This window comes from Caretta caretta, chromosome 6 (assembly GCF_965140235.1).
Source record: "Caretta caretta isolate rCarCar2 chromosome 6, rCarCar1.hap1, whole genome shotgun sequence".
Lineage (NCBI taxonomy): Eukaryota > Metazoa > Chordata > Testudines > Cheloniidae > Caretta > Caretta caretta.
In genome coordinates, this window is record NC_134211.1 from 105,469,346 (window position 1) to 105,495,598 (window position 26,253).

A 26,253-nucleotide genomic window follows, 5' to 3' on the forward strand; every position below is an offset into this window, starting at 1 on the left:
GGGGCCCGTTTCTACCCGGGGAGACGTTACGGAAAGGTCTCGAGGTTCATCCCGGCCCCTTAACCTCGGGCGGGGCCTGCCCAGCTGTGGAGCCCACAACCCCGCAGTGCCCGGCTTCTGAACCTGCCCCCTCCCCCCGCCGCCGTCAAGCGGCTTTTGATGGCCGTGGGGTTGGACGCGGGTAATGCTGTTTACTCCAAGGTGTGAGTCATGGGTGGGGGAAGCCAGCCCAGCCCGTGCAGAAAAGAGTGAAGTGTATTTCTCATCTCTTGGGGAGGAGAAGTGTCACGGGGAGGTGGAGGGCAGGGACCATTTGAAATCCATCCTCACTTAGGAGGATGAAGATGCGAGAGAAAATAAGTTTTACCTTAAAAAAATGTATCCTTAAAATCCTGCCTAAATGGGTTAGGCTCGGGCAGGTCCATCCTATTGTGACCGGGATTGTGGAGATGAGTTGGCTCCATTTTTCTACTGTTTATAGGACTCAACTTGCACAGGTGTAGCCTCAAACCTGTTGTCTCCATGGATTTCGAAGGAGAGCACTTCAAGGCATGCCTCACGTTCTCTATCATTCATCAGGAATTTTTGAGTCTCTTCTGCTGGTGATAAAGGTTTTTGTGATGTTTGGAGACTTAGTCTTGGTCCTGATTAAGTTTCCCACATTAAAGTCATCGCTGTTTGACACGGACTTTGAGATACCACTTAATTCTTGGTGAGAATCAGCATTGACTCCCCAGGTCATAGAGTGCCCCAAATGAATATCAAAACAGCAGTCCTCACCCTCTGCAAAATCACTTCAAATACCTCAAACTTAAGGACTTCCTGGTTGTCTTGTAGGTGTCTATTGCTGGTCCAGAGATGTAGAGATTTGGGGGTTATATCTGGTCTGGCTTTTGGACATGTTCCCAGATAATAGAAATATATGAAGGGCTTTATCAGTCTGAGAATTGTATGAATGAAAGTTAGAAAGTTGAAGAAGATTTTAAATATAATTGAAGTACAAAGTGTTAATGATGGCTGGAGAAGATAGTTTAAACTGGTTTAAAATTAATCCAGAATCGGGGAGGTTGCCTCTAGAAAGAACTAGGCTTGGCAGGTCTAATTCATTCTGCACTGAGGGATTCAAAAATAAAATCTCTTTCCCTCTATGTGAAGAGGTCTGTGTCCAGTTTTCCCAGCTTTCTGCTTGCTTGACAAAACATTATAAAATCCACCAATATAGGTTCATCCTGTCTAGTTTGAACATAAATACTGAAAGGAAAGAACTTTTTAAATAGCTGTAACTAAAGCAATTACTTTGCTACCTATTGATTTTTAATAACTCCAGTTAATCTGAGATGTGTGGTGTTATTCTAAACATGTAACAGAAGGCCTGAAGGAGGGAAAAGACTTTCTCGCATAAATTGCTGTAGAAACTACCTGTTTTGACACTAGAAATATCTGAAATATCAATGGCCATTTTGGTGCCTTTCTCTCTGAAATGAGCAAAATTGTGTCCATTGTTTTGAATAAAACCAAAACCCAAACCTGCAAACAGTTTAAAATATTTTTAAAGAAAGTCTTTTTGTGGAGAGGAGGAAGGTATTTTTTTCTTCTTTGCTGGCAGACTTGGAGAGTTCTGCTATGAGTAAGGATTATTAATGACACACAGATTTCATGTTTAGCTGGAACTGCCTATTGACTGAAAGGATCACAGGTCAGCAGCACTGTCCTCTCTCTTCTGAAAAATAAAAAGCAATCCTATTGAGATAAACAATCTAAAAATGACAGTTTGTAGAAAATAAGAAAAGAACCAGGAAGGAATTCAACAGCGTAGTCATTCTAGAATATCAGGGTTGGAAGGGACCTCAGGAGATCATCTAGTCCAACCCCCTGCTCCAAGCAGGACCAATCCCCAATTTTTGCCCCAGATCCCTAAATGGCCCCCTCAAGGATTGAACTCACATCCCTGGGTTTAGCAGGCCAATGCTCATTCTGAATGGCCCCATACAGAAATACTTCCTTAAAATGAATTTGATTTATATTCATGTGACTTTTATTGAGAATGGAAGAAAAAACAAACTGGGAAATGTCTACTCAAGCTTATTTAAGAGTACAACAGCAGTAACCAGAATACTGTTTCAGATTGCATTTATAAAGATCGCTGATGGGGAAACTGAATTGCTAAATTGTGTGCATACCTCAAGCATAGCATGTGGAGAAGCAGACAGTCACCTTGTACTCACTAAAGAGGTTTTGGAGAAGAGTTCAGACAAATAAACCTCTACTTCTGTTGTAATTTTTCTCTTTGTTAGGAGCAAAATCTAAACTATTCAGTCTATGCAAATTCTGAGTAAACAGCCCTATAAAGTGGTGCAACCATGCACCTTAAAAATATGTTCCTGTCAGTAAGCAGGGTCAAATCTTTTCAGTACTTAAGAGAGAGTATATTATTTGACATCTACATAGCACCCTACATTCAAGGATTTCAAACCAGTTTGTGAGCACTAATTCAATTAAGCTTCACAATACTGTGAGATAGAAAATATTTCCATTTACTGATTGGGGTGAAGTGGGGAGTGGTAACACACACACAATGATGAAGTTGCAATGACTTATGATGGAGAGGGAGAGAGACTCTAGCATCTCCAGGCGATAGACCATCTCTCCTCTCAAAAGGTATGTCTACGCTAGAATAAAAGGCCCGTGGCGCAGCTGTGGCTGGCTCAGGCTCACTGGGCTCAATCTGTAAGGCTAAAAATTGCTGTATAGATGTTTGGGCCCAGGCTCTGGGACCATCCCCCCTGATGGGAGAGTTCAGAAACTATAAAAAATGCTACGATGTAGGTAATTTGAAGTCTTCTAAAGCTGTACTAAATGTATGCCCAAGTGTGGTGTTAGTGGGTATTGTGGTTTTTGGATGAGAGATAAAACTGATGTTCTGTCCTTAGTATGTATTGTGCAAGAGGAATACTGTTAGTGCTGGTATTCTGGCAAACTTCTAATCTGAGTAAATTGTATTTGATTATATCTAAACACTCCCCCATCACTTTCATTTTGTTATAATCTTAACTTCCTGCCCTATAAATTCTGTTGGTACTATATTGTAAAATAGCTGCAGCATTCCTTCCTAGAGATGAATGATTTTTGTGTATCATTTTGTAAAGCATTTTAAGATCAGATGGAATGAATGTTTATTTTTTAATATGAAAATATTAGCTGGTGGTTAGTAGTATCCCAGTGAGAAGTAGGTGCTTTGAAACAAGGGACATCCTCCAGATATGGAGAGGGTAATAGTCTAGTCATATATCTAAATTAAAAGGTAGTGGTCTACAAGGTTTAACAGACCATTCAATCTTTGGGTGGCAAATTATGTACAGTAACAAAAGTAGCAATAAAAGGTTGTCTTTTCCTTCCTTTTTTTGCTGTTTACCTTCTCTTCAAATTTCATTGTCTTAAAAATGTGTTTCTTGTGGGCAGCTACAACTGCTTCCAATCCCAAAATCTTCCTGTTCTTATACTGTGTGGCTTCTGAGAAGGTACATATCTGAACATATGATCTCAAATGTGAAAGCATGGGGAGCCAGAGCTTCAGTACTTCCAGAGGACAGGTTTTCTGCAAAAGAATGCTTAGCCTTGAGCATGCTGCCCTTTTAAAACTATAATTGCTTAGCACCTATGGCCTAGTGATAGCTTGACCAACTTGTGGCACAATGCCATCCTAACAGATGGGTATAATGTAGACAGTCAAGAAACCATGTATGTGTATCTAGTGTATTTGTTAAGGGCAGGATTCTCAGCTGGGAACAGTCAAACCTCTGCCCATTCTGAGCTTTCACTTTTATGGTTAAGGGTATGTCATAATTAATTCATTTATTGACTGAGTGTCTGCAGGAGTGTAACTTTTGACCATGTTGGATAAAGAAAACTGTGGGAGGGGGGAGCACTCTTCACTAACCCCTCTTGTGGAGTTAGTTGAAATGAGCTGGTTTGTTCCCTGTAAACAGGTTTGTCAGCAGCAGATCTAATGGTGAGGTTACCAGGGTGAAGTATATCCATAACTCTTCATTAATAAAACTAATATATATGTTGAATATAAACAGTTCAAGTCTTGTCTCTGGTTGATAGCATTTTACAAAGAATAATCCCAGGAGATGATGTGGCAGCACAGGTCAGTATAGCATTTTCTGAAGTCAGATATATAGTGGTGGGGAAGAAGCAGTAGTTCCTGGTGTCTGTGGACCTCTCTCTCGCTCGCTGACTCACTCAAGCTAGCCAGGCTAGTTCAAGGAACATTTGAATTTGTACAAACCACACAAGTCAGATTTCTCCGCAGTTATAAATGGAGGAAAAACTTTAACCTGAACCTGATGCTATTGTATCTCATTAAGAAAAACCTGAAGTGTGAAGAGAAACATTTCAAGGGGACCAAGTGCAAATTATGGGTAAACTTTGTTTCATAAATTTAGATGAAGTGTCTCAAAGCTGTGTCTGGATTTTATATATATAAAAAGAAATTTTTATCTTACAGTAATAGCTAGAAATATTGGAAAACAATTCAGAGTTAAAATAAATCTTTTTGCGTTTTGGATACTGGAAGGTTCAGATGTGATCGGTGTGGGTAATAGTATTTTAGAAATTTTAAAGGTACCTTTCTCTTGAGGTGGTGATTTCATATTTGTTCTGCTGCTGGTGTGCCTACATCTGCTATGAGTATTCAAGTGTAGTTCTACCATCTTATGAAACTTTGCACATTTAGGAGGCTCTTGAAGAGAGGAACAACATATTATTTCTTTTACTTTGGGGGTGGGTGGGGAATGAAAGCATTTTTTTTTTTTTTTTAATATTTTATTTTTCATTCAGGTGACGCATTCCCTGGCTGCAGACTTATTAGATAGGGGGCACATTTGCCAGGAAGTGGTGCTGGCAGCTGGTGGGAACATGATACCTGTTGTCATGTCTTCCAGGAGAGTGTTGCAGACTCTGGCATGGCAGGGGGCTGCTTGGGGGAAAAGCAGTGGCTATTCAGACCAGGGAGCTGCGGGGAGGGGGCGCAGTGATTGCGGCTGCTGCTAAAAAGTTGCAAGGCCCTCTATCTCTCAGATAGAGGGAGCTGGAGAGGGTCCCAAAAGTGGATAGCTGCTAGGAGGGGAAGCTGATAAGTAGGGAACAGAAGTTCAGCAAGACCAAGAAAGGAAAATACAAGGAAAAGGGGGGCACTGGGGAGCCAGAGAGGAAACTGCAGAGGGGTGGGGCAGAAGGGAGCAGAAACAGGCCAATTCAAGCAATTGTTTCAAGCCTTGCTTCCCCCACCCTCTCACTGCTCCTTCTTTGTAGTCTTCACTGTGTGTTTGCCTTTCTCTGGTCTTGCTGAGTTCCCACTTACAAGCTTTTCCACTCAGTGGCGTATTGTCCTAGCTTTAGTGCATATTAGGGACCTCTTCAGTCCTTTTCTCCATCTCCTCCCATAAAAATACGGAAGTGAGCAGTAGCTCTGGCATCCCTTTTAATTCAGCGGTGCCTAGTTTGAATGGCGATCAGTATCCATTTGCAGAGGCCCACCAGATGAGTCCTGGAGAAGGGCAATAGGTCGCAGTTTCTCCCCATTTGCTGATCATCTTCAAAGGTGTCACTTTCCACTTCCTGGCAAACAGTATATGGCTCCTACATCATGGGAATAGTCAGGAACTGTGATTACATAGAAGAAATAAAAATAATTATTCTGCTGTTCAGGAACCTCCCAGATTGAGCATTGTTAGGATTAGAAGACTCAAGGCTAACTGTACTTTTATAAAAGTAAGCTCTGTGTATGGTTATATGGTTTTCTTTTTCTTAGGGAAGAGACAAAGCTCAAGTTCTATGTAAAACAAATTAAGAAGGCCTTTCACATGAAAGATGTATATGCATTCCTTGACATATCATGCCCAAACAATCTAGATAGAAAGAATTGATTCAGTGAAAATTTGGTTCCTGTCCCTGTGTTGGCGAACCCAAAGGGGCTTATTATCTAGTGAAGATCTCAAGTCATTCTGGAGGGTGACATATTTATTTGACTGTGATGAAGCCATTAAGTTATTAGTTTCAAAGTGTTCTCTTCGCAAGCTGGAATTTGAAGGTCAAGAGGCAGAAATAAGATATTTATTCAGCACCTTGAAACAGGAGGTTATTTATTGTGCTGTTGCGGTTTCTGGATTATTTTAAATGCTGTCCTGGGATACAGTAAATCCACTGTTGCATTTCTGTTACATACAGATTTGTGGGAGAACATTCTATGACTACTTGAACGGTTCTGATAGGTGTTTGATCTTTTTGTGGCATCATGCCAATCACAAACTTAACTACTGCAAACATGATTAAAGAGAAAGTTGAGAGTTCTTTTTCAGATATATCTAGCTTCAGGACTCCAGTTTTTAAAGACATAGACTATATGAAACATTTGTAAATTTAACAGGCTTGATAAAGCTTATTGTATCACAGCTAAATATATTTTTCATATTGTCAGATCATAATTAATTATCAAATGGAATAGATTCTGTAATTCTCCAGTATGTATTAAATTATGCAAAGCCTTCTAATACAAAATCTTTTGTTCTGAAGCTTCCTTTTTTGCTTTTTATCAGATTTTTCTTATAATCAGCTGAGAAGTTTTTTTTTTTTTTTTTGATCCCTGAAGAAATATGTATTGCTTTTCACCTAGGATTCATGCCAACAGGATTACCTTGCAAATTTCTTACAAAGTATTTTTGTAGTAACAATTTGGCAATTTAAACAACCCATGGTTGCTGTGTAGAAGTCTGTCATGAGCAAAAGAAAGCATAAAAAACTGGCATATGGAGTAGAATAAGGATGTGAAAGAAAATCTGCTCAGTTTATAACCCTGGCATTTACTTCTTATAGTGAAAATGCCATATATAAAGAAGACATCTGGAAAAAGAGGTCCTGTGAAGAGGAAGCTTGCGGAAGAGTTTGCTCCTGGAGAGGTGTTAACAGACACATCAAAAAAAGAGTGGAAATTAGGCATGCCTATAGGGCAAGGTGGCTTTGGATGCCTATATCTTGGTAAGTTTGTGTGACCCAAACTACAACTTTTTTAAATGAGTCTTGAAGTGTCTGTCCTTCCCCGCCCCCCAATAAATAAATTGGGGGTCCTGTTGTCTTCAAATTAACAACAGTTTGGTTAGAGCTGCTGTTTAGTATTTTTCTTTCTTGAAGAATTGAGAAGTGTAGGTAGAAAATAGTTATTAAAGGCATTTAAGATACAGTCCTCAATACGCTGTATTTGGAAGCCCCTCCTGGTTCTTACTCTAACCCCAACTACTTCATATGACCGATCATATTTTTTCTTAGCTGAAGTGACATTCTTTATTCCCATATAAATCATCCATCATCTTTATAATAGCCCTCAAATGTTTGTAGACAGATTTCATAATTCCCCCTTTCTCATATTTAATTAGTTTATCATCTTAAAGGTCATTCATGCACTTTTTAAATTTAAATTTAGTACTTGTGAGAGATGCCAGATTGTTGGTGTGCCCACCAGCACTTCAGGCATCATCCCCACATTGCCTTGCCATGGTATTTCAACTCTGACTTTGGAGGACCTACCTGTAGAGGTGAGAGGATAGCTCAGTCTCCATGCTAATTTGATCTTTGGTCTCTGTTCTGATGGTATTATTTGTCATGAGGATACTTGGCACCTAAATTCTAAACTGAGACTATTGACTCATTTGATATAGGATGCTGATCAGATGACAGCTCTCCATATCGTCTCTGCTGGGTTGCATTTGAACTGACATAGTCAAGTGCTCGATATTATATAACAAATTCCTTGCAATATCTATCAAGTCCAAGAATTTCATTGTCAGGATATCATTACATTTCATTTTGTAGTACTATCTATTGAGTGTGAGAAAACGTGTGAAAAATAGTGCATTTTTTCTTTAATACGGCACCTAATCCTTAAATGTATCTGTGATCTGAATAAATGGGCAGTGTGAAGGTGGTCCTATCATAGCTATCATTCTACACACCAATGTTGAGGGGATGGAACTTTAGATGAACATTCTAGCTAAGAGCCCTTTTGACTATGTGGTGCCTTCATCCAAACTGTGTGACAAGATGTCCTCCCTCTCCTCCCAATCTGTGGCATGATTGCATTGAATTCTGTGGCATGCAGTCACTTACTGATTACAAAATCATTAGGTAAGCCTTAGTGCTCTTAAAATGAGCTAGCAACAGTAGGAGGGGATTAAGCATTGTACTGAAAGAAGGTAGCTACCAAGTGGGGTTTCTAGCCTTGCCATGGTAGCCCTCCACTCCTTCATGTTTTTGCCCATTCAACTTGTAACCCCACCGGAGGTGGAACTCTGCTCATGTTATGCACCTGTGCATATTAGTAGTTACCTTTTCAGGAAAGACTAACCTTGTTCCCGCTCAGAGAGTGCTTAAGTGCCTTCTCCCACTGGTACAGATGTGTGCCCTGGCTCTCTGAGTATCTGGTATTTTAAAACTGCCTGCCATGGAATCCCCCCTTAACACATCTCCTGTGGAGTTTCTAAAATGGCAGTCAGACAAGCTGAGAGCTGAAAGATAGAAAAATATTTTTTGGATATATATGGTATCTTCGTAAAAAGGTAAATGATGTCCTCCTGTGTGTAAGCCATGTTGTAAATTAGGCCTTCTCTTTAAGTCACTTGAGAAGGTACTGTTGAATGGCAAGAGGGTGGGGGACTCTTTTATCATTTAGTAAATGGCCCCATTCGGAGAAATCAAGACTGGAAATTTAACTTGGTTTTCTGCATAATTCTGCCACCAAGCTACTGAACGTTATATTCATTTTAATATTTAATTACTTTGTAGAGTAGCTAACCAAGTGACATAACAAGTAGTAGCTGTATGTGTTTTACAATAGTTGCCTCTCATTCTACTGATAAATGCTTCATATTTTAACAGCTGATGTTAATTCTTCAAAATCGGTTGGCAGCGATGCACCCTACGTTATAAAAGTGGTAAGAGAAATTTTGAATCTGTTTATTTCAAGATATCAAATGACTTCTCTCATATAGCATGTATAACGTTGAACATCCCCTCAGCTAGAATTAATAGACATATAGTGCGAGCTTCATTAATGTACATTAAATAATAATTGTGATAATACCTAAAAGCCCCAATGTGGCTCAAGACCCCATTTTGCTAGGTACTGTACAAACATGTAAGACACGATCCTTGTCCCAAACAGTTTACATGCCAAACACACAAAGCGATATATGAAGAGAGGAAAAGAGAAACAATCACATTTGTGCTGTAGGGAGACTAGAGAAGGCTAGGTTTCTGTAACAAGACAAGAGATGTCAGAATCTGAACTAGAGTTTTGGCTGTCTGGACAGAAAAGTTGGAATTGAAAATATTGGATAGGAAGGAATGATAAGATCTGAACACAGCCTGGGTGTATGGGGCAGTTGATGAGAAGGAATTGAAAATGACCTGGAGGTTATGGTTCTGAATGACACTCAGAACGATGGTGTTATTAAAAGCGACAGAAAGGAGGGAGAAATGAGTATTGCAGAGGGAAGATCAGAAATTTAGTTTTGGCCATGTTAAATTTAAGTTAATGGCAAGACATCAAGAGAGGCTGAGACATGAGTCTAGATGAAAGGCGACAGATCAGAAGTGGAAAGGCAGATCTGAGAGTCACCAGCATAAAGTTGGTAGTTGATGCAGTGACTCGGATCATGCAGCACAGTTGTTACTTTACACCACTCAGGCAGCACAAACTGGATTAAATGGCTATTGGAGAACTTCTTTCTGGTGTAAGACTGATATAGGCAGTTCCTGTGCCAGTTAGCCTCTTCCTCCTCCTGGTGGCAGGAGTAGACTGGGTGAAGGCCAGGGACATGGCAGAGCACAGCTTTTCTACACCAATTATCCACTAGTGTAAAGTCCTTTAGGAATTTTATGGTGGGTGTAAATTAGAGTAGCCCCCTGTCTGCACCAACTAATGTTAGGGCAGAACTGATGCTGAATCAGAGCTTTAACTGACTCCCCTATGGGTCCCTGCCCTATGCCACGATGAAACTCAGACATAGGAGAACTGAGCCTAGTATGAGCATGTAACAACAAAACACCTTAGTTTAAATACTGAAGTTTAAGTGTACATCTAAGCTTTGTTGAATCAGGAAATTGTTGCCACTTAGTTTTTTACCTAGCGATGGGAAGGTAAAAGAAAAAGTATACATTTAATTACATTTGTTTTAATTGCTTGCACTAGAGAAAATAGGCTATATATTAGTTAATGATAATAAATTCATGCAACTATTGGCCAGACTTTGTAATATGTATTGCATTTTAAATTTTTTCCAGTTTAACATGTTCTTTTCCCAACCTTGTTGATATGTAGGTTACATTTGATTACTTTGAATGTGGCCCCTAATTTGGGTACTGACTTTGAAAAGTAGCTCCAGGAACTACTTGAGAAATTGGGAACATAGTAATGGACATACTAGATCAGACCAGTGGCCCATTTGGTAAAATATCTTGTCCATGGCAATGGCCAGGACCAGATGCTTCAGAGAAAGGTGCATGACCTTTTAGTGGAAAATTTTGCAATAACTTGTTAGTATGGACTTTTGTTCCTGAGTCTAGCTCTGAAGCATGAAGGTTTATATCATGCTTTTTCCTCTATCTGCTCATTTGTTCAGCAGCAGTGAAATCTACTGCACTAATAGTTGGTCCTCTGTGAAAAATATAAATGTTACAGTAGATTTTTATTCCAGTTTAAAGATCCAATTAATTTAGAATAAAACAGTCTGCTCAGTGTATCACTTTGGAAACTGACAGTTTCACATCATATGAACTATAAAATATACTTGTTTTTTTGACAATTGGTGGTGAGCCTGTTGTTGGAAATGATCATTTGCTGTGAAGTGACCTTTTACATAAGAAATAGAAGGTATTGTAACAGATTTTTGTCGTTCTGTAATAATGGAATTGCCTTTTTACTGCATTTTGTAGTACCTCTATTGCTAAGCTCCCTGAAAGTTAATTCATCTTTTATTCCTGTCTATGTATTCAGGATGTCTTTGCACCAGTATGAAGTGCTTTGCATGCCAGTTTTTGTACTGCTGTTTTCTTCTCTACTTGTTAAGCAGTTAGTGCTCTTCTTTCTGCTCTCCCAGTCCATGCATTTTGACTTCCTCTTCAACAGATATGTTATACCTACGTGAATGACCCATGACTTGTTGCTTCCCCTCTCAACTGGATGCAACTTCTAATAAGGGTCTGTTTTTGATGCTCTGAGAGCCAAGTTAACTCACAGCAGAGATAAAGAGGTTAATAGGTGAAGGATTATTAATGTTCAATAGTTAAACAAAACGTTTGTTCATCCAGCAATGTTCTTCAAATTGTTAGACTATTAAAGCAGGATAGAAATTGGCTTAGTCTTCTGGCATAGAGTTCTTATGGTTTTGGTATCTAATCAGTATAAAATGAATAATTGTAAAGTTTTTCACAATTTTTTCCGAATGAAGAAATGCTTCTTAATGTATGAACTTTCAGATGCCTCTGGGCAAATGTGGGTGCAAAGTTTATTTAATGACATTTCTTATCTTTTTTAGATGGGACAATTTTAACAATATTTGAAGAATTAATGAAAGAAAAGAGTGGCAGATATGTCTTGAGTTTTGGCATATATAGTGTAATGGAGGAGAGTGGTATTTCCTCTCGTCACATTTTAGTTTCAGTTTCTTAAAGCTTGGGCATGAACTTCTAGAGTATGTCAGGTTTGAAATCTAAGTATTTTAAAAGGTGCCAATCACTGTGGTATTGAACATTGTTATTATAATACAACATCATGTGCTTTCATCTGTGTTTAGAACACTGGTCATCAACCAGTAGATCGCGATCAAGTAGTTGATCCTGGAGCCTCTTACAGTCGATTGTGATCCGGCGGCACTTTAGCGGGGCTAAAGCAAACTCCCTGCCCCACGCCACTCCCAGAAGCGGCCAGCATGCCCCTGCGGCCCTGGGAGTGGAGGGAGATGTGTGTCTCCACGCACTGCTGCTGCCTGCAAGCACCGCCCTGCAGCTCCCATTGGCTGGGAATGGGGAACTGCGGCCAATGGGAGCAGTGGGGACAGTGCTTGCAGGCAGGAGCAGTGTGCAGAGCCACGTCCCTGCCCCTTCCCGGGGCCATAAGGGCATGCTGGCCGCTTTTGGGAGTGGCGTGGGGCCGGGGCAGGCAGGGAGCTGCTTGCAAGCAGCTCCACTGCCTGCAAGCACGGCCCGAGGTAAGTGCTGCCCGGTGGGAGCCCGCACTCCAGCCCTGAGTCACCTCCCGGAGCCAGCAACCCATACCCCCTTCTGCACCCTGAACCCTGTCCCATGCCCCAGCCCTCAGCCCCCTACTGGAGTTAGCACCCTGTACTCCCTCCTGCACCCCAACACTCTGCCCCAGCCCATAGCCCGCTCCTGCACCCAAACTCCCTCCCAGAGCCCGCACCGCACACCCCCTTCTGCACCCCAATGCTCTGCCCCAGCCCCGAGCCCCCTCTTGCACCCCAACACACTGCTCCAGCCTGGAGCCCCCTCGTGCACCCAAACTCCCTCCCAGAGTTTGCACCCCTTACCCCCTCCTACACCCCTGCCCCAGGCTCAGCCCAGAGCCCTCTCCCACACTCTGAAACCCTCAGCCACAGCCCGATGAAAGTGAGAGAAGGTGGGGGAGAGCGGGCGACAGAGGGAGTGGGGGGATGGAGTGAGCGGGGCAGGGCTTCGGGGAAGGGGCGGGGTAGATCCTGGGTTGCACTTAAATTAAAAAAGTGATCTTGTGCGTAAAAAGATTGGAGACTACTTGTTTAGAATTAACTTTATTATGGACGCAGCTCCATAGTTAAGGCTGAATTCTGCTTTACACTTAAAGCATGAATCAACCTCTGTTATGAAAAAACACAGTGTATGCTTAGCAAATTCATGGCACTTACTCTGTACAGAATATATTTTCTGAGAACTTATAGGTAAATCTGTTAGTTTGGGTTAAAATGAATTTTAAAATGTGTGCTTTTAAAGAATTTAGCATCAGTCAGCCTTTTTTGTTCCAAATGATCTTAGTAACAGAATAAGACTCTCTTCAAGCTTCCTATATAGTTGCAGTTAATTGAAATCTTGTACATAGGCTATATTTGAAGAAATTGTTATAATTAAGCTTAATTATTGTATTTAATAGTTATGATTATATAGGCAAATATGTGGTCAGGTCAGCAGCTCAGGTGACTGGGGCTGCTGCGATATCCTAGATAACTCAACCAATCACCACTCTTATTCTACAGCAAATTTGCATGTCACTGTTCTGTTGGTTATAATGAGCATGATGTAAAGAAGACTGGATGAGTGCAAAAGTTCTCAGTAGTAGATTACTTGGCCCAGCTGTCATTGCTCTTTAAAAGTTCCGCAATCACCTGCTAGCCTGGGTATCAGTACTTGAAAAGCTACCCATAGCACTACTGCTTTGGCTCTACTGTAAACCAAGGCAGTACTACTGGAGGAACTGAGTTAAGGACCATTCGAGAAACCCTGAAAGTGCAGGAGTATTAGGACTTGGGAACAGGACTACTCCTGTCCCATTCTTCACATAATGACGATCTTAACAGAGCTCTAAATCAATAAATAGTTGCAAATTAAGGATCTGATGAAATTCATCCTAGGGTACTTAAGGAGCTAACAGAAGCAATCTCAAAATTGTTAGCAATTATCTTGAAGCACTCGTGGAAGATGGGTGAGGTCCTGGAGGACTGGAGAAGAGCAAACATAGTATCTATCTTTAAAAAGGGGAAACAAAGAGGAACTGGGAAATTGTAGACCAATCAGCCTAACTTCAGTACCTGAATAGATACCGGAATAAATTATTAATCCTTTTGTAAGCATCTCAAGGCGTATCTAGTGGGGACCCATAAGGGCCCATCTTGGGTTGAGTACAAGTCAGTATTTTCATTAATGACTTGGATAATGGAGTGGAGAATGTGCTTAAAAATCTGTGGATGACACCAAACTGGGAGGGGCTGCAAGCACTTTGGAGGACAGGATTAGAATTTAAAATGACACTGACGAATTGGAGAATTGATCTTAATTCAACAAGGTAAAGTTCAATAAAGATAAGGACAAAATACTACATTTAGGAAGGAAAAGTCAAATGCACAACTACAAGATGGGGAATAACTTGCTGGATAGTTGTACTGCTGAGAAGGATCTGGGGGTTATAGTAGATCACAAATGGAATGAGTTGTCAATGTGAAAAAGCCTAATATAATCTGGAGTGTATTAACAAGAGTGTTGTGTGTAAGAGTGGGAGGTAATTATCGTGCAGTACTTGGCACTGGGTGAGGCCTCAGTTGGAGTATTGTCTCCAATTCTGGGTGCCAGACTTTCAGAAAGATGTAGGCAGTTGGAGAGAGTCTGGAGGAGAGCAACAAAAATAAAAGGTTTAGAAAACCTGACTTATGAGGAAAGGTTATAAAAAAAAAAAATGTAAGCATATTTAGTCTTGAGAAAAGATGATTGGGGTTGGGGACCCAGTAACAGTCTTCAAATATAGTAAGGGCTATTATAAAGAGGACTCTGATCAATTGCTCTCCATGTCTGCTGAAGAAAGGACAAGAAGTAATGGGCATAATTTGCAGTAAGTTAGATTTGGGTTAGATATTAAGAAAAATTTTCTAACTATAAGGTTAGTTAAGATCTGGAATAGGCTTCCAAGGGATGCTGGGGAATCCCCAATATTGGAGGTTTTAAGAACAGATTGAACAAATACCCATCCCAGATGGTCTAGGTCTGCTTGGTCCTGCCTCAGTGCAGGGGGCTAGACTAGAAGACTTTTTGAAGTATCATAATTTAAGGGTAAAACACATTACATGTAGGCATACCTGAGCTACGTGTGTTTGAGCTAGCTTGTTAAAAATTGCAGTGTAGTTGCAGCAGCATAGGCTAGCCACCCAAGTTTATTCCCAGGATCCTGGATGGGATTGTACTTGGGTGGCTAGCTTGTGCCGCTGTCTATGCCACCATGGCTACACTGCTGTTTTTGTGAGCTAGTTTGGATAGGCTTACATGTGTTGCTGTCACACCGCCAGATGGCAGGATGGACATACCCTAAATATCTTATTCAATAGGAAGAGCTAATACTAACAGGCATTATCTTGTAAGGACATACAATTGTAATAACCCAGGGCTTCAAGACTTCTAAGGGGGATATACTCTAAGCAAGAATATTTAGAGATCAGTTCTGTATACTTTTCAGTCCAACCATTTCAAGAGTTGAGATTTTTATTAAGAGGACAATCTGTTGTAACGTTGGGGTTCATAATACAATACCCTTAATTCAGAGAACCTAAAGATGATGACAGAAGTGTATTTAATAATGCCTGCTAAAGCATTGCTGTAAACAGTTCATCATATTTTCCGTTAACTTATTCTTTAATTGGTATTGGCTGTGGTGGAGGGATACTTTCCTGATACTCCCAACACTAAGTACTTTCTAAACAGTCTCTGGACTTAAAGCCATTTTTAGTACAGAGGGAATGAATTCTTTTTGAAGTATTAAACTGTCCAGAGTTGGGTGGTAAAGAGTGATATGCTTGTTATGTGGGTGTATATCAGCTTATATGGATTTTTAGAGCTATACTTCTTGATAGCTAAAAAACGGCAGCTAAAGCTAACTAATTTTAAATTACTGTTTTAAAGGAACCCAGCCAGAATGGACCTCTTTTTACTGAATTAAAGTTCTACATGCGAGCTGCTAAACCAGAGCAAAGTAAGCAGTCTATCAAAATGAACTAAAAGACCATGTTTCCTTATAAATAATAATTTGTTGAGTTTTTAATAAAATAAAGGCTAAGTGGTAGCCTTTAATGTTAAATGTGTTGGTTGGTTCATCAAGTCTGTTTAGATCAGTTTTTTAAAAAATGACCTTATGTTCATTTACATTTCTTAATTTTATTCCTTAATCATAAGTTTCTTTTTACAATGACACAATTTTTTTTTCTAAATGGATAGTTACTGAAGCTAATTGTTTATAAACAAGAGTCACTGAAGTAGAACCATTGCTCTTGTCCTTTCTCACACCTAAGGTCATAAACCTTTGAGGGCTCAGCCTGTAATGTCACCGGAACAAATAGGATTTTCTTAGTGTTTAAAGCCAAACAAGATTTTAATGAGATTAGAAGAAAAATTAGTAATTTGAAATAAATTAAATATAGTTGAGGCATTATTTGGAAAAAAACTGAATCTGCTGTATTAAAATGTAGTCTTGCAGTTACATTTTTTGGTATGTAGTTTTCTATCAGTAGTATTAGTATCAGGATTCATTACAGTTGGATCTCCTTTATCAAATAACTGTTCATGTTAGGATATATTTCATTATCAGATTTAGCCATAGATAGAAGAGCCTACTTGTTGTCTGGTATACTTGGTTCATGGTTTCTCACTATCAGATAATGATCAGATCTTTCATGCATAAATTTTAAATGATTTATAAGTAATCTTTTCCACAAGACTCCTGCAGTACAAACTCAAAACCTTGTTTTTATTTATATTTTTAGTTCAGAAATGGACTAGTTCCCATAAACTGAAGTACCTAGGTGTACCGAAGTACTGGGGCTCTGGCTTGCATCAAAAAAATGGAAACAGGTAAAATACAACTTGTTTAAGACATATTAATATTTTCCCACCCACAACCACTACTTCTTTTATATCCATCTCAGAGTCCAGCTCTTAATTTATAAATCTTGACCATTATGAGCTGAATTTTTGTTTTAATTCTCCTGAACATATGTGCAGAATTAGTCTTTTAATTCACATATATAAAGAAGGAAATGCACTTTTTTACTATACTTTGCCGCCTTAACTTCAGTTTGTTTACTCTTGGGAGAGAGTCTTTTTATTTAATCTGAGAGCTGGTATAGACAGTCGAATTCTTATTTTATTTCAAAAGTTCAAGGCTAGGTTTTTATACAGTTTCGTGTGAGATTGAGAAATCCATTAGCTCAGAGATATACTGACTTTACATGCATTTATGGCTGGTCTGTAATAGCACAGAATCAGTTCTGTATGCCGTCCCTTTCCCCCACACCAGAGCTTTGGGGGTGTTCTGGATGTGGGAAGGCGCAATAGCTTGGGTGATTTTGTGTCCTGGCTATTTCCAGCTGCTGCAATACCCATAGGGTATTTAATATAGCTGCCTGAAAGTATACCCTTTCCCAAAAGTGGAGTCACAGGTGTCAAATCAAGTCCATAGAAATAATGATGTGGGATATACTAAGCAGCTGCTGTATCTCTCTGACTGTCCTTCCTAGCATCCCAGTATTAGAATTGGAAGAAAAGGTGGGAGAGTTCAACCAGGAAACCATCTTAAAGGGGTTATGTGGCCATTGCAGTTGTATGTGGCTTACAGAACAGAGCCTCTCAAATAAGGAGAAAAGAGGAGGCCCATTAAGCAGAAGACTATCTTTCCACTTCTATATCCATGCCAGTTGTGATGAATGGACAAGAAAGGGACAGCTTATACATTGATCTACCCCCCCCCCCCCCGAACTGATGATCAGGGACAGAACCCCCGCCCAGCACAAAAAAAAAAATTCCATCTGTGATCTTCCCTTCAGCGAAAGCTTAGTCTTGGAAATTTTGGAATTACAAATGGGGACCTAGCTGAGAGCTAATGGAGGTGGGATGGGGATGGCTAACTCTTTGGCAAAACAGTAATGGTTACTCCAGCAGGTTATATGACATCAGCAGGGAAAGGTGGTAGAGGAAGAGAGATCCATGCTAAGCGTGGAACTTGTAGAATCAAAACAAAAAGGAGTACTTGTGGCACCTTAGAGACTAAGCAATTTATTTGAGCATAAGCTTTCGTGAGCTACAGCTCACTTCATTGGATGCCTACTGTGGAAAGTATAGAAGATCTTTTTACACACACAGCGTGAAAAAATGGGTGTTTACCACAACAAAAGGTTTTCTCTCCCCCCACCCCACTCTCCTGCTGGTAATAGCTTATCTAAAGTGACCACTCTCCTTACAATGTGTATGATAATGAAGGTGGGCCATTTCCAGCACAAATCCAGGATTTAACAAGAACGTCTGAGGAGGGGGCGGGGGGTGGTAGGAAAAAACAAGGGGGAATAGGTTACCTTGCATAATGACTTAGCCACTCCCAGTCTCTGTTCAAGCCTAAGTTAATTGTATCCAATTTGCAAATGAATTCCAATTCAACGGTCTCTCGCTGGAGTCTGGTTTTGAAGTTTTTTTTGTAATATCACAACTTTCATGTCTGTAATCGCGTGACCAGAGAGATTGAAGTGTTCTCCGACTGGTTTATGAATGTTATAATTCTTGACATCTGATTTGTGTCCATTTATTCTTTTACGAGGAGACTGTCCAGTTTGACCAATGTACATGGCAGAGGGGCATTGCTGGCACATGATGGCATATATCACATTGGTGGATGTGCAGGTGAACGAGCCTCTGATAGTGTGGCTGATGTTATTAGGCCCTGTGATGGTGTCCCCTGAATAGATATGTGGGCACAGTTGGCAACGGGCTTTGTTGCAAGGATAGGTTCCTGGGTTAATGGTTCTGTTGTGTGGTATGTGGTTGCTGGTGAGTATTTGCTTCAGGTTGGGGGGCTGTCTGTAGGCAAGGACTGGCCTGTCTCCCAAGATTTGTGAGAGTGTTGGGTCATCCTTCAGGATAGGTTGTAGATCCTTAATAATGCGTTGGAGAGGTTTTAGTTGGGGGCTGAAGGTGACGGTTAGTGGCGTTCTGTTATTTTCTTTGTTAGGCCTGTCCTGTAGTAGGTGACTTCTGGGAACTCTTCTGGCTCTATCAATCTGTTTCTTCACTTCCGCAGGTGGGTATTGTAGTTGTAAGAATGCTTCCCTCCGCAGGCCCTACGCTACCAGCACTCCCAGCTACCTTCGAGACACCACTGACTTCCTGAGGAAACTACAATCCATTGGTGATCTTCCTGATAACACCATCCTGGCCACTATGGATGTAGAAGCCCCCTACACCAACATTCCACACAAAGATGGACTACAAACCGTCAAGAACACTATCCCCGATAATGTCACAGCTAACCTGGTGGCTGAACTTTGTGACTTTGTCCTTACCCATAACTATTTTACATTTGGGGACAATGTATACCTTCAAATCAGCGGCACTGCTATGGGTACCCGCATGGCCCCACAGTATGCCAACATTTTTATGGCTGACGTAGAACAACACTTCCTCAGCTCTTGTCCCCTAACGCCCCTACTTACTTGCGCTATATTGATGACATCCTCATCATCTGGACCCATGGAAAAGGAGCCCTTGAGGAATTCCACCATGATTTCAACAATTCCCATCCCACCATCAACCTCAGCCTGGTCCAGTCCACACAAGAGATCCACTTCCTGGACACTACAGTGCTAATAAACAATGGTCACGTAAACACCACCCTATACTGGAAACCTACTGACTGCTATTCCTACCTGCATGCCTCTAGCTTTCACCCTGACCACACCACACAATCCATTGTCTGCAGCCAAGCTCTGCGATACAACCGCATTTACTCCAACCCCTCAGACAGGGGCAAACACCTACAAGATCTCTATCAAGCATTCTTACAACTACAATGCCCACCTGCGGAAGTGAAGAAACAGATAGGCAGAAGTCACCTACTACAGGACAGGCCTAACAAAGAAAATAACGCCACTAGCAGTCACCTTCAGCCCCCAACTAAAACCCCTCCAACGCATTATTAAGGATCTACAACCTATCCTGAAGGATGACCCAACTCTCTCACAAATCTTGGGAGACAGGCCAGTCTTTGCCTACAGACAGCCCCCCAACCTGAAGCAAATACTCACCAGCAACCACATACCACACAACAGAACCACTAACCCAGGAACCTATTCATGTACATTGGTCAAACTGGACAGTCTCCTCGTAAAAGAATAAATGGACACAAATCAGATGTCAAGAATTATAACATTCATAAACCAGTCGGAGGACACTTCAATCTCTCTGGTCACGTGATTACAGACATGAAAGTTGCGATATTACAAAAAAAAACTTCAAAACCAGACTCCAGTGAGAGACTGTTGAATTGGAATTCATTTGCAAATTGGATACAATTAACTTAGGCTTGAATAGAGACTGGGAGTGGCTAAGTCATTATGCAAGGTAACCTATTCCTCCTTGTTTTTTCCTACCCCCCCCCCGCCCCTTCCTCAGACGTTCTTGTTAAACCCTGGATTTGTGCTGGAAATGGCCCACCTTCATTATCATACACATTGTAAGAAGAGTGATCACTTTAGATAAGCTATTACCAGCAGGAGAGTGGGGTGGGGGGAGAGAGAACCTTTTGTAGTGGTAAACACCCATTTTTTTCATGCTTTGTGTGTATAAAAAGATCTTCTACACTTTCCACAGTATGCATCCGATGAAGTGAGCTGTAGCGCACGAAAGCTTATGCTCAAATAAATTGCTTAGTCTCTAAGGTGCCACAAGTACTCCTTTTCTTTTTGCGAATACAGACTAACACGGCTGTTACTGTGAAACTTGTAGAATCAGGTATCTTGTAGATCTTGCAAAGTAGTACTAACTTTCCCTGACAAAATGTAACTGTCTCAATCCAAATGAGCTTTCCAGAATTCATGTGCAGAGCTTTTATGGGAATGAGCTTTTATACCAAAGTCAAACTTTGGTGACCTTAGAGATGAATATTAAAACATATTTGATAGGGGAGCTTCATTTCAATAAGTAGAATGCTCATTTAAATCTTAGTAATATTACTTTTAAAGCAGCCAAGTTGTGAAAGTAACCACTTAATTAAAATATAAACGACTTTTGGGAAAAAAATATTGGTCTTAACCAGCAGTTAATACTTGCTCTTTCCTGTTGTGAATGAAACACCATAGTACTTTCTGAGATGGGCGCTTGTTTTACTGCATAACTAGCTGGATCTCAGGAACATACCTTTGATGGAGGACGTTTGCTTTAGGTGATACAAAGCAAACAAAACAATAGGGTTGAAGTACAGTACAAAAAATTCTAGTGTTCATAAATATTTGTTTGCCTGCATAACTGATTTTTATTCTAAAAATAAACATGCTTGAATTCAGTAATTAGTGCAATGGGATAAAATACATGGGTAAAATACTGTATGCATTTTAGTTCAGTAACTTTTTTCCCCCCTGATTTGAATTTCAGCTATAGGTTTATGGTAATGGACCGATTTGGGAGAGATCTTCAGAAAATTTATGAAGAGAATGCAAAGCAGTTTGAACACAAAACTGTCTTAATATTAAGCTTGAGAATAGTAAGTAATAGTAATTCCTGAAACATTTTTAAAATGTAACCTTTTGCTAAAAGGCAGTTTATGCTGAATAGTGGTCCTCTGCTGGCTGGAGTTGAGTACTACGCTGATACTCCTGTATATTGTGTTTTGTTAGCTTGATATTCTGGAATATATCCATGAGCATGAATATGTGCATGGAGACATCAAGGCCTCAAACCTTCTCCTGAGCTACAAGAATCTTAATCAGGTATTTGTGATATCTCTGCTTCATTTCTCCTATTTTAATCCTCTTTGACAACAAACTGAGGTGCTTTGAACCTGTGAACATTAGCAGAAGTCTTTTATTTTTAAGAATGAATACAGTGATATTTCTGCTTGACATTTATATTTAATATTCTACATTTTTGATGCAATTTCCTGGCAGTTTATCAAGTTGGCTTTCTGCCCTAAATAATATTCAGGAGGAGTGCTTGTGATACAAAATGAATTTCAAATAGCTATTTGGGGGTGGAAGCTTAAAATTATATAGTACACCAGTAAATTATGTTTGCCTGTCTGCTTTGTCACTTTTTGTATTTCCTTTGTTCAAGGATCCATCAAATACAAGTGTTCTGTTACTTGGAAAATTTGGTTTCTTCACATGTTGATTGTTCAAATCAATTGATTTACAGAAATATATTTAGTTTTCTAATTTTTTTAAACCCTTTAGAGTTTGGAAAATGTGCATTTCATTTCCATAATTCTACAGATTCCCTGTCCAAATAGTTTACCTTACAAAGTAGATTAACTATTGCCAGTATATTTAGAATTAGCCAGGGGATAATGAAGACTACTACCTGGCATCTATTCTTTTGCAGTACTCCTTTTGTGGTAATAGGACAACAACACTAGCTTTACATGAATACTCAAGAAATACAGTATGGTAAATTTATTCTAATCTCTGATATCAATACTGTGAGCCTCTTTTGCTGTTGTCTGATAGACCATTGTAATCCAGTCTGCTCCTAGATAAGAACTGAACATTTTACTTGGCACTACCACTAGATCAGCAGTAAATGATTTCTAAAACTGGTTGTCATTTTTCATAGTGCATTAAGTGACTGAAAACTTGTTGCAGTTTTCAAAATTTTATATATATGTCTTATGTTTAAGAATGAATAAATGAACTTTTTAATCCAAAGAGCTGACCTTTTTAGACTTTTTCTTCTGAAGAAGTTCTGAGTCACTCATATTTATTTTTATATGAATTCTTCTGTATGAATAGTCCTTTGATCTTTGCCTGGTATATGGGATTTAATAGGTGTACTTGGTTGATTATGGCCTTGCATATCGATACTGTCCAGAAGGAGTGCACAAAAAATATAAAGAAGACCCCAAAAGATGTCATGATGGTACAATTGAATATACTAGTATTGATGCTCATAAGGGTGTGGGTAAGTAGTCAAAACTTTAATTCACTTTGTTCCATACAAGACTGTTTTTATTATAATCACGAACATTTTATAGCGGACATATTTTAAAATTCCTATTTACTGAGGAGTCCTAACACTGTTTAGAAAACTAAATGTTCCAACTGTATAGCAGAAGTTCAGCTCTGTTTTTTCTGAAATTTGCTGGGCAACAGAATTAGAGCATTTACTAATTTTTTCAGCTGTTACTTTGCTGTAGTGTTGGAAATCATTTGTATTTCTTTTCATATAGACATGATTAGATCTACTTTATCTAAGAAATCCACCTAATTTAAGATTGATCATGTGTATCCGTTAGTATGAGACATATTTATTGAATTGGTACTAACTGTGTAAGTAGACTGGTGTGTGATGATTCATAGATATTTAGGTCAGAAGGGACAATTATGATGATTCTGGGGTGATTCTGGTTATTTGAGGGAGTTAATGGTCCCTAAATTCAATTTGAAGCATACTTTTTCCATATCTGGCCAAGGCTGAGCCTTAAATCCTGTTTGATGTAAACTACCATCCTTTAAATCTAATCTGTGTCCACTGAAAATAATAAACAGTGAAAAATATTAAACATTATAGTAACATGACTTTATAAAGAGCAAATCTTGCCAGACCAAGTTTGTTGCTTGTTTTGATAAAATTATAGAATTAGTGGATGAAGAACGTAAGAACTGCTATAATGGGTCAGATCAATGGTTCATCTAGCCCTGTATCCTGTCTTCTGACAGTGGCCAATGCCAGGTGCTTCAGAGGGTACAAACAGAACAGGTAATCATCAAGTGATCCATTCCCTGTTGCCCATTTCTAGTTTCTGGCAAACAGAGGGTAGGGACGCTTCAAAGCGTGGTTTTGCAATAGAAATGCAGTAGAAGTGTTATATTTGAATGTTTAGGAAAGTTCTTGATGTCTTGCACAAATTTTAATTTAAAAATTAAAATCCGCTTGGATGTAAACTCTCATCTGGGCTAAAAATTGACTAACAGACCTTAAAGGGGATTTTCCTGTTGATACGTTTAATACAATTTTAATCGGTATCTTGTGGAACATGTGAAAGCAAATATGTTATATCCCTTGTCTTGTCAACATATAGGATTTCAGAATCTTCTGCAAGCAATGTTTCAGTATTCAGGAAATCTGAAATATTTCCATTTGTGGAATAATTTGAAGAGCTCACGTTTCAACTCTATTCGCTGTTTTTGGGGAAAGGGGAAGTAAAAATGTTATGAACATTAAGTCAGTCAGTTCACTCACTCTATTTTGTCCATAATGTGAGGACTTAAAGTGTTTCAGATATTGGGATAACTGCAGCATGTCATATTCGTGAGCGGAAGAAAGAGAGATTAATTTCAAATTCCTTCATAAGTCTTCCAGCCATTTGAGCAATAATTCTAGTTTCCTTTCCTTCCTGCTTCCCTCTGAAATAAACTCCAAAGCATACTGTAGTTGTTAATTACTGTTAACTTTGGCTTCCAGTTGTCTTACTATGTTTACAAACTTTAACTTCAAATGCGTGTATGTATTTATATATATTTGTAGCTCCATCAAGACGTGGTGACTTGGAAATTCTAGGTTACTGTATGATTCATTGGCTCAGTGGCCATCTACCATGGGAGGACAATTTAAAAGACCCCAACTATGTCAGAGATTCAAAAATTAGGTAAGGAACTTATTATATTTTCTCATTTGAAATTGAACCTAGGAATAAAAATATTTTCAGTGTAGCAATACTATGTACTCATAAACAATGATTCCTCTTCTGTTAGGAGCTGGATAATACTATGTCTACTCTTGCAGGCTGGAATGGAGATTCCAGAGTTATAATGAAGTCCAAAACTGTAGGTTATATTCTCCTTCAACCTCCCCCTTGATTTTCTCTTGAGTATATTCCCTTTCTTTTATTCCTATCCCACCATTTAAGATAATAATTAAACCTTCTGTAATGATACCCCCTTAACTTTTGTACTTGTCAACACCATGTCCCTCTATGTTAAGTATCTTTATAGTAGCTTCTTTTACTCTGAACACCTCACAATCTTTAATGTATTTATCCTCACAGCACCCATGTGAGGTAGACAAAGCATTACCACCCCCATTTTACAGATGGGGAACTGAGGCACAGAAACTAAATAGCCTACACAAAGTCACACTGGAAGTCTGTGGCAGATTAAGGAACTGAACTTGGATCTCCTGAGTTCGTGACTACTGCCCTAAACACTGAATCGTCCTCCCTCATTTCCTCTGCCCACTGTTTGCCATCTTAGCAGAGAGTAAGTTCTGTCATGTGCCTGCAGTACTGCTTTTGCCACCGCTACCTGACAGTCATTGCTCAGAGCAACTTCTTGTCCCTCCTGCTAACGCTGCTGCCTCAACGTTTCTCGGAGCAGCAACTTCTCTGCTCTTTTAGTTGCTGAACTGATAAAAGGCATCAGTGCAAGGAGGAGTGAGGGGGAGTAGTAATAGCTCTGAGCAGGAAAGGCTAGAGCAGAAATTGTCCTTGCATGGATGGAAGAAGGAATTGGCATATGAGGGTTTAAAGTGGAACATCTTCTTCTGAGCCACAGTTTTCTACATCTATGTAGTTTGGAAAGGTTGGTGAGAGAGCCGAAGTCTTTTACATTGACTGACTGATATATTCACCCATGACCACAAAGGTTCTGGGCTCCCGTTGCTTATTGAATGAAGTGCATCTCAGTATCTTTTGTTAAATTTTATTAAAATAATTCAACAAAAACAAAATAAAAATCACCAAAGCTCTCCACTATTATTATTAAGAATAAAGCAGTACAACTATCAAATCAATGAATTAGTCTCTGCATTGGATTGAAGTTAAGTCATAAAATGAGTTAAATCATCTAATTAGTCCTAGAAATAATCCTTATAAATGCTAAAGAGAATTATAGGAAGGTGCCGGTCTGAATTCTTTAGTTGGGAGTTATAACCAAAGACAATCAAATTTGGGACTTAGAGCTGGTTAAAAACTCAGTACTGAAATGAAAATATCTAATAACTGACACATAGCTCAGAGCTAATTGTTTCCTCCTTAGAATTCTGTTCTTGTGTGGTGCCTAATCCTTGATGGTTTCTTGGACTTCCCCTTGATTATTATAGTTTTCAAACTTTGCTTAGTCATCCTTGCATCATCTCCCTCCAACGTATATGGACAAATCAGGTGTAAGACCTACCTTGGAGCCATGCAGCAATGTGATCCACTCAGGTTTGAATTAGGTCATTAGCTTGTGTCAATTCTGGGAAAGTCCTTTTTTTAAACTAGTAATTTTAGTTGTGGACATGAAACCACTTGAAGAAGCTGGCATGGTCTTATCTAGGCAAAAGGTCTTTGTGACATGCCATAAATTTATGGAAAATTTATTATGAAAAATGCTATAAAAGTAGCTCATTTTAAAAAAAACCAACAGCTTAGCAACTAAATTAAAAATAAATATAAAAATCTTATGACCAATATTGCCACTGTTTTCACAAACAAGA

At 39.5% G+C, this 26,253-nt stretch overlaps 1 protein-coding gene across 3 annotated transcripts in view; it reads left to right on the forward strand.

Moving 5' to 3' along the window:
- The window catches only part of VRK1 (VRK serine/threonine kinase 1), a 53,905-nt gene that overhangs the window by 413 nt on the left and 27,239 nt on the right, over positions 1-26,253 (forward strand). For 2 of the 3 annotated variants that reach the window (XM_048855201.2, XM_048855203.2), the window contains 8 exons: positions 6,877-7,038; positions 8,932-8,987; positions 15,709-15,778; positions 16,566-16,653; positions 21,217-21,325; positions 21,459-21,551; positions 22,605-22,737; positions 24,304-24,424. In XM_048855201.2, the coding sequence (XP_048711158.1) occupies positions 6,882-7,038; positions 8,932-8,987; positions 15,709-15,778; positions 16,566-16,653; positions 21,217-21,325; positions 21,459-21,551; positions 22,605-22,737; positions 24,304-24,424 (827 nt within the window). In that variant the 5' untranslated portion in view covers positions 6,877-6,881. Of the gene's footprint in view, positions 1-481; positions 713-6,876; positions 7,039-8,931; positions 8,988-15,708; positions 15,779-16,565; positions 16,654-21,216; positions 21,326-21,458; positions 21,552-22,604; positions 22,738-24,303; positions 24,425-26,253 lie in introns of those variants that run through there. The other variant, XM_048855202.2, reaches the window with a different exon arrangement.